Source organism: Lolium perenne, chromosome 2 (assembly GCF_019359855.2).
Source record: "Lolium perenne isolate Kyuss_39 chromosome 2, Kyuss_2.0, whole genome shotgun sequence".
In the NCBI taxonomy this organism is placed as follows: Eukaryota; Viridiplantae; Streptophyta; class Magnoliopsida; order Poales; family Poaceae; genus Lolium; species Lolium perenne.
Window position 1 is genome coordinate 228,248,580 of NC_067245.2, and position 7,876 is coordinate 228,256,455.

Genomic DNA, 7,876 nt, shown 5'->3' on the forward strand with positions numbered 1-7,876 from the left:
GACGGCGCCGATAGATCCAGCCCGCAATGAGCACAACACATCAGCGCGCCACCGGCCTCCAAGCACATCAGCCCGCCATCAAGCCTCCCATCCATCCTTCACAGAGGTCGGCCAACCACCCACCACCACGACGTCGCCTCCACCAGCTGCACTACTGCAGCAAAGGCGGTCGGTCACAACCATCGCCGCCCACGGCCCGCGCAACCCAGAGACGCCGACACCGTCGACATCCGGGACGCACCACCACCACCTCACCACCCGTCGTGTCGATGCAGCGGGACAAGCCTAAGCGCCGAGATTCAATATTGCATTGATCGGAGTCCCTGAATTGATCAAACCTTTCAAATCACCCGGCTAAAATGCCTTGCACCCGCCATATTTAATCATGCCTTTTCTAAACCTAGCATCTGCCCTCTTCATCAAAACCAAAAAAGGAGAAAGAAAAGAATGGATGAAAATAGTGGAGACATGACAATTGTCGAGGGGAAAAAACAGCTCAACCTCTATAGGCCATACTAACCGTTGGATCCACAGCTCCAGAGCCGTCCGATGTAGGTCAGGTTCCGGCACCCTCCCTTTTATTCGCTCCCCGAACCATCCCTCCAGATTTGCTCGCCCAGGGTTTTAGCCGCCGCCACCGCCGCCGCCGCCGGACACCTCGCAGAGAGAAGCGCGCGACAGCGAGGTCGACGCCATGGTGCAGCGCCTGACGTACCGGAAGCGGCACAGCTACGCGACCAAGTCCAACCAGACCAGGGTCGTCAAGACCCCAGGTGAGATCTGCCTTCTCCACGGGTTCTCTCTGGCCGCGATTCGAGTCCCTGGGTCGTCCGTGCGCTGAACTCGCGTGTGATTGGTGCAGGAGGGAAGCTCGTGTACCAGTACACCAAGAAGAGGGCCAGCGGGCCGAAATGCCCGGTCACCGGCAAGAAGATCCAGGGGGTAAGCGTTCGCGTGTGATCCTTTCATTATCCTTTGGCTTGAATCCGCTTGCCTACTGTAGTTCCACCTTGATTCGTAGCACTTTTGACGGTATACGTGTCTCCTGATCTTCTTTTCTGACCTCTGCGATCTTTTATATGCTGTATCTGTTTGATGTATGCTTCTGGCGTGGCGGTAGCAACTTTATTTGTTATTAAATGTTAGCGTCCTTAAGTGTTCCATGTGCATTGGTTCTGTAAAACATCAATTCTGCTAGTGCCCTATTTAAAAAATTTCATCTGCTATGCATGTTCTGATCATTTGTTGCTGCAGCATTTGCTATTGTAGTGTAGTTGGGCAGTTAGATTTCATTGCATCAATCATGAATGTGCTAGTTCCAAAGGGAATGCAAAACTGATTACGGGTTAACAATATGGTGCTATTGCCACCAACACTGCATTGTAGTGCAGGCGTGAATCTTGAAAATTTGCTGGGAGGTTTTGTTATTACAACTGAAAGGATGCTTAATTGCAGCATTGAATAGCAGTTTATCACCACAACAAGCAAGCCTAAGCCATCTGGGTTATAATTCCTAAAAGTTGTAGAATATGTTTGTGTGTTTATACATGTTAAAGGGCCTTCATTATTATGGTTCATAGTTGTTCGCAATTGATGATTGTAGTGGACTTGGTGAGTCTAAGTAAAATGAGCTCAAAAGTAAGTGGACTTGCTCTTTGAGTTATATGTTGTTGTGGCACTTCTTAGTTCTTACGTCTGTTGCTTGATCCAATATTCCAATGCAAGAATCTCTTACTTACCAGTTTTTAACTCACATGAAAATAAGATCTGCTGAAAATAATTTTGTTCTGTTTATGTGTTGTTGGCAATTTATTTGCTGAAGATGTAAAAATCTTTCATGCTGTATACTGTCAATGATTTGATCTTGCAACTTTGCAAGTTCTAATATTGTTTTTTTTGGTATTGTAGATTCCTCACCTTAGGCCTACTGAGTACAAAAGATCCAGATTATCCAGGAACAGGAGAACTGTGAATCGTCCTTATGGTGGTGTTCTATCTGGTCCAGCTGTTAGGGAGAGGTTAGTACATCCTGTATGAACTGTTGGCTAATCATTCTCTATCTTCCGCCATCTAACATTTTTTGTCACAGGATCATCCGCGCTTTCCTTGTTGAAGAGCAAAAGATCGTGAAGAAGGTTCTGAAGATCCAGAAGACCAAGGAGAAGCAACCATCGAAGTGAAATGGCTGAGGCCCTTTATACTCATGAGATTTTTTGGAGGACACTTGGTGACAAGTGCTGAGTCAAGCCTGCTCAGTATGCTAAGCTGGTGGTTTTCTGAATTGAACAAGATTTCAGTCCATTTTCTTGTTTTGATGGTGGATCTGGATATTGTTACCCAATGCTATTACTTTGTGTTTGACCTGAGTACTTGGTTTATATATCATGGTTTTAGGATATCTTTGCATTATTGTCACGGTGTTGTTGTGAAATGTTATGTGTTGTTGCCTTGTGTTCTTCTTGCTGATCCTGGAGAATTTTTCTTTCTTTTGAGTGACTATGCATACAAGATTGACATGTTTATGGTTAACGTAAACTCTGTTTTTATATACCAGCTATCCCTAACATGGAGAAATTGGTGTATATGCATAACATATGTACATGGAATCTAAAGGAACCTGTGCTTGCAAAAAATAAAGCACGTACTTCATTATGGACCAACTTTCGCTCAGTTTCGCTGCCAGAAAAACATCTCGTACCTGGCAGCAAGTCCCTTCAATATGGATCATGCTTGTCACCAGAAGATTGTGACTGTTAGATCAACCCCTTGGTTCCATTTTGACAAGTTTGGGAAGATGTTTCCACATCAGAATTAATTTGTGCAGGACTGTTAACCTAGAATGGTTCAACCATAATCTTCTGAAACATGTTTTTGAAAAAAAATCCAACCCTTTGCAAGACAATAGGTCCGCTGGAAACAAGAAACACATGTTTCATCATCGTAAAAGAATATCTTGGCATCTTGACTCCATGGAGAAAATTGACTAAACATTGTTAACAAAAAATACTCCATCAACACAGATTTAGGCAACGTTTATTGAACCTGCAACAACTAATTTGGATCAAAGGGAGTCATGATTCATGAATGATTTTCCAGTCCAACAAAAAAAAAGGAAGAAATAATTGCATAACTGCCCCGGGTCCTCTTCCATTCTCAGGACCTCTGAATCCTGCTTCCCCAGTCCGGCCAACCCAAGAGCCCTATAGCCCAAAGCCCCAAATGGCGGCTCTCCTAAACCCTATGGCTCGGCGGCTCGCCCTCGCTGCCTCCCGCCGCCTTTCTACGCCGGCGGCGGTGGAGCCCTTCGTAGCTAACTGGAGCACCCAAGGTTCGCCCGTCCAGCCCCTGCCCCTCCCTCTCTTGCGCTCTCTGGTATAATCTTGCCTTGCGTTTGTGTCCTACGGAGTTTGTACTTTGTACTCTGACTCTGGACAGTGCCTTTAATCTGGATCATACTTGTACTTATCTTATGAGGCATGATGAGTTGTGACTGCTTTACTGAATTCCATAACTGCTGCTCTGAACCACAAGGGACATGCTAACCGTGCTATTTCTGAATTTTTTAACAGCAAGACACAATTCCAGTCTGGTGGAGGTTAATGGCGGATTTGGTGAGATGGTTTCCAGCACACAGAAGTACTACGTGTTCGGAGGCAAAGGTGGTGTTGGGAAAACAAGCTTGGCGGCATCGCTCGCTGTGAAGTTTGCCAACCATGGTGAACCGACGCTCATAGTCTCTATGCACCCAGCAAATTCACTGGGTGATACACTCGAACAAGTATCTGGACTCTTGTGTTATATTGCAAAATATGCTAGTGGGGTCAATTCGTTAGCATTTTTGCTGAATATCTTGCTTGTGCTGTCGATAGGACCTGAGTGGCGGTAAAATCGTACCTGTCACTGGAGTTGACTCTCTTTTTGCGGCTGAGGTAGGAGCAGCCACACCGCAATGTTTTGCAATATCCATTTTCATTCTTAAGTGTTATCAATACGGTGTGCATAGCCACCCCCAGTTGTCCAATCAGAAAACACACGCTTTTATAGTCCACAGAGGTAGTGAATGCAAGAAGTTGATGTTCCATTTCATAGGTGGAACTGTATTTTGTCGTGTATCGATTGTACGGTTTCCAAGGGGTGGTGAATGCTGATGCATATACATTTTTTGAAGTCATTGAGCGGATCCAGTTCTGCTCATGTTTTTTTTTTATTTGATCGGTGGAACTTATTCTTTACAGATTGGCCATGTGGATGCGAAGGAGGACTCTTCTAGTTTTGGATCTTCAATGCGTAACATGCTGGGCAAGATAGGGCTTGGAGTTCTTGCTGATCCGGTAAACATTGGCTCAGAATTTTGTTCGTTTTCTCTCTATTGTGCATTTGAATGGGTTTCTAATCCCACTGCATTCAAGTATCCAACTGAAGCTTCCTTCATGTAAATTCCGGTGACTGTTTTCAGTCCCTTTCCAATTTCCAATTAGCAAATGCACTGATAGGACACAAATCGATAATATAAAATGATTGGCAGCACAGTGCACCTAGTCAATGTCTTTTTCTGTAATTTTTCTTTTTTATTGCGTTCGCATTGATGTGTAAAGCTTGTACTCCATAGGTTACAGCGTTACGTGTATGCTCACTGCTGCCCTTCCCTTCTCTTGATTGGCAACACACCTGAGGAAATGATGGGTCTTGGAGTTGGACTTGAGTTACTGGTGTCATATGCTTATGTTACTTCAATTTGTAGCACAGTATCAGTTTTTCATCATTACGTTTGCATTCCATTGCTCCACAAATTCACAAACAGTTTTGATTCCATATTGTCTGACATAGAGATGCCACAAGTAAAGCTTTGTCTGCTCTTCTTCCAGAAGAGAAGTGCTTCTGTTTTCATGTCTTACTAAATCACATTACTTATGCCTTTGATATCTTGCCACTTAAGCTGGGAAAGAATAAGCTGCATGAAATGCTGATGAAAACTCCTGGATTGGGGGAAGGCATTGCAATTTCAAAGGTATCAACCGAATATTACAGATTCTTGTGAGATGTATAAATATTGATCGCGTACTTCTTAAAGTTCAATCATCATATGCTTATCCTTTCCAGCTGATACAAATCGTCGAACTGCAAGAGAGCAATAAATTTAGGCGCATTGTTTTGGATACTGGGGCCACTGTATGCGTACTCCTCACTGAGCCCTGAATCCTTATGCACTGTATTTCCATTTCTTCCACTCCTAATGGATTACTATACTTATATTGCACAGGGGCATACACTTAACCTTTTGTCTGCTGCTACTTTAATGGAGAAGTTCCTCAGTATGGCCAATAAGGTGAGCTCTGGTGTAGCTGCTAAGTGCTAACCTTACCTCTTGTAGCTTTATCCTGGTTCCATGAACTTCATTTGACCGAGTATGTGTTTGCACATGTTTTTTTGGTTGGGATAATTACGTAACAGTAACCTAGTGTAGGTATTAGTGATTATTAAGGAACAATGGCATGGACAAAACAGTATCGAAGCTAACTTGATGGGAGACTTTTCCGCATTGTATTCACTAAACTTGATTATGGATTTATGGCCATGAGGTTGATTGTGAGGAAAGTGAAGAAAGCGAACAAACTCTATTATTAGGTTCAACTTGGTAATTTTTCTTTGACAAATAGAACATACGCTTAAACTTATAATGCAAAATACTTTTCACCTGGACATCTAAACTGTTTTGAAACCCTTTGTGCTCTTCTCCGTTATCTGTAAAAATATGACTTAGTTCATTAATCTTATTTTACTAAAGTATCCAAATCGATATTCATGAAGTACAAGATGGTATGTGGTATGCAGCATGTGCTCAAATGTCATTATGCATTTTGAAAACTTTTTTGTCCAAACATGTCTTACTTTGAATCAAATTGTTAATTTAAATGTACACTACAAATTAGGCGTCCATCTACATTGATGTAGGAAGCACTGAAGTTTTAACAGCTGTTGGAATTCTTTTGGAATTTTTCTTGAATTTAAGCTCTGCTGGGATCCTGGAACCAGTCTTATGTTTATGTGATTGTGGGAGTAAGTATAACATATGTAACTGCACATGGACATTTCAGGCTGCGAATGTAGCATCTTCATACCCTGCTCTTAAATCAGTTTTTGGGAAAGAGCAAATAGATGTAAGTACATATTGGGTAGGAGTATATATTTTAAGTATAGAGTACATACTGATCATCTTATTGTTCATAGCCTGCCAAGATAGAGGAACTGAGGCAGCAGATTGCCAGAGTACGTGATCTTATACAAGATCCACAGTTAACTGAATTTCTCATTGTGACGATTCCTACGGTAAATATTTGTACAATAGTCGCAACCGCTATTTGATGCAAAAGCTTGTTGAGGACAGAGAAGTATAAAACCCATTGCTCTTTTCAGGTGATGGCCATTACAGAATCATCAAGGTTTCATGCTTCTTTAAAGAAGGATGGTGCGCCGGCAACAAGGCTTGTTGTAAATCAAGTATTGCCTTTATCTGCCTCTGAATGCAGATTTTGCGCTGTAAAACGGAAGGTACAAAGTTGCTACCATTCTTGCAACTCACAGAACATCCTATGTGATTTCCGTGGTTCATATTGGCAAGGAGCTTCCAGTGTAGTGTAACATAGATTTCTAAAAGCTTCTTCCGCCCAATGGCAGAGTCATAGCTTAGCAAAGCTACATCCCTTGCAACTTGCCTTCTGAATTGCAGTCACCTTTCTGAATATAAAACCTGTCAATTTCAGGAAGAAACACGGGCCCTCAATATGATAAGCGCGGATCGTGAACTTGGTGGCCTAAAGCTAATCCAAGCACCACTACAGGATGTGGAGGTCAAAGGCGTCCCTGCTCTCAGATTCTTCAGCGATGTGGTATGGAAATAGCTGCTATGATATGTAGACATGATGAGAATTCTGGTTTCTTATCTGAAGCTTCAGGACATTGGCGGGGCTATCCTAGAAATCTCTACAAAAGATGAATCCCAGCAGGGTATCAGCCTGTTCAGGCTGTAGAAGTATTGAAGCCTTCCCCATTACGTAGAAATACTCGTGGGAAGCCTGGAACTGTTAGCTACCGCACTTGGGACACCAAAAAATTTCAAGGGAAAAACTGTTCTCCTTTCTTGGTATCTGGACATTATCCTGTGTGCATAACTCAACAACTTGGGAAGAACCTATTGTGATCTTCAGTTTGCCCCCTATTTTGTCATAACTCAAACCATTTACATAAGCAAATCTGGACGTGCGCTATTGCAGGCTTGTTTTCATTATTATTAATCTTTGTTCAATTTTTTTTTATTAATCTGGATGGATAGTGGTTGAAAACACAACTACTTAACATATAAGACATCATGCAACATGCTCATAAATAGATTTCGTAGGTCATCTACATTACACAAAGTATATGAGATGCAACACTAGTATTCTTCTTCATCAAAGATGATGCGTTATGAAAAGCTAGTTGTATGCACTTCACATTCCACTCAACTAACGCAAACTGAAGAAGGTTTAAGTGTTTAACACACTATATGAAGCTCCGGTCAGCTTGCCTTTTCGCTCGTCTTAGTTTATTTCTGCTTTGCTTTCTCTCATTTTAAGAGTTTGCTTTCCGGTCACCTACAGGAGTGCCTTCTGTATAGTTTTCTCCTTCCATGAGACTTCCCACCGGCATTTGGAGATAAAAATATTGGGCGGATGTTGAAGTAAAAAACAAGAACCCCTTTTCTATCAATAACATAGCAGCTAGTATACCAATTCCTCTGTTTCACGAGGCATATAACTTTTTTGAAATTTGATTGCAAATATCGGGTGTGCATGTCATTTTCGAAATGAAGGTCTTTCTTTTCTGCATTTAAGTGTAC

At 42.3% G+C, this 7,876-nt stretch overlaps 2 protein-coding genes across 2 annotated transcripts; both read left to right on the forward strand.

Annotated features, from left to right (window-relative positions):
* Positions 1-592: 592 nt before the first annotated feature.
* On the forward strand, positions 593-2,409 carry LOC127335119 (large ribosomal subunit protein eL34). Its single transcript, XM_051361710.2, has 4 exons — positions 593-773; positions 863-942; positions 1,909-2,018; positions 2,090-2,409. The coding sequence occupies exons 1-4, from the start codon at positions 695-697 to the stop codon at positions 2,178-2,180; spliced, it is 360 nt and encodes a 119-aa protein (XP_051217670.1). The 5' UTR covers positions 593-694; the 3' UTR covers positions 2,181-2,409.
* Positions 2,410-3,149: 740 nt separating this feature from the next.
* Positions 3,150-7,285, forward strand: LOC127335118 (ATPase GET3B). Its single transcript, XM_051361709.2, has 11 exons — positions 3,150-3,328; positions 3,570-3,778; positions 3,870-3,929; positions 4,236-4,331; positions 4,937-5,008; positions 5,101-5,169; positions 5,261-5,326; positions 6,096-6,158; positions 6,229-6,327; positions 6,415-6,549; positions 6,762-7,285. Exons 1-11 carry the CDS (start codon positions 3,220-3,222, stop codon positions 6,897-6,899), a joined length of 1,116 nt encoding a protein of 371 aa, XP_051217669.1. The 5' UTR covers positions 3,150-3,219; the 3' UTR covers positions 6,900-7,285.
* The last annotated feature ends 591 nt before the right edge of the window (positions 7,286-7,876 follow it).

What these genes read in the sequence shown, in the direction of transcription:
- LOC127335118 (XM_051361709.2), top strand. Translation starts at nt 3,220, where the DNA reads ATGGCGGCTCTCCTAAACCCTATGGCTCGGCGGCTCGCCCTCGCTGCC. An exon ending in ACTCTCTTTTTGCGGCTGAG is followed by an intron (nt 3,930 to 4,235) that starts GTAGGAGCAGCC and finishes TATTCTTTACAG; the next exon opens with ATTGGCCATGTGGATGCGAA. An exon ending in TTGGGAAAGAGCAAATAGAT is followed by an intron (nt 6,159 to 6,228) that starts GTAAGTACATAT and finishes TATTGTTCATAG; the next exon opens with CCTGCCAAGATAGAGGAACT.
- LOC127335119 (XM_051361710.2), top strand. Translation starts at nt 695, where the DNA reads ATGGTGCAGCGCCTGACGTACCGGAAGCGGCACAGCTACGCGACCAAG. An exon ending in CAGGGTCGTCAAGACCCCAG is followed by an intron (nt 774 to 862) that starts GTGAGATCTGCC and finishes TGATTGGTGCAG; the next exon opens with GAGGGAAGCTCGTGTACCAG. An exon ending in GGTCCAGCTGTTAGGGAGAG is followed by an intron (nt 2,019 to 2,089) that starts GTTAGTACATCC and finishes TTTTTGTCACAG; the next exon opens with GATCATCCGCGCTTTCCTTG.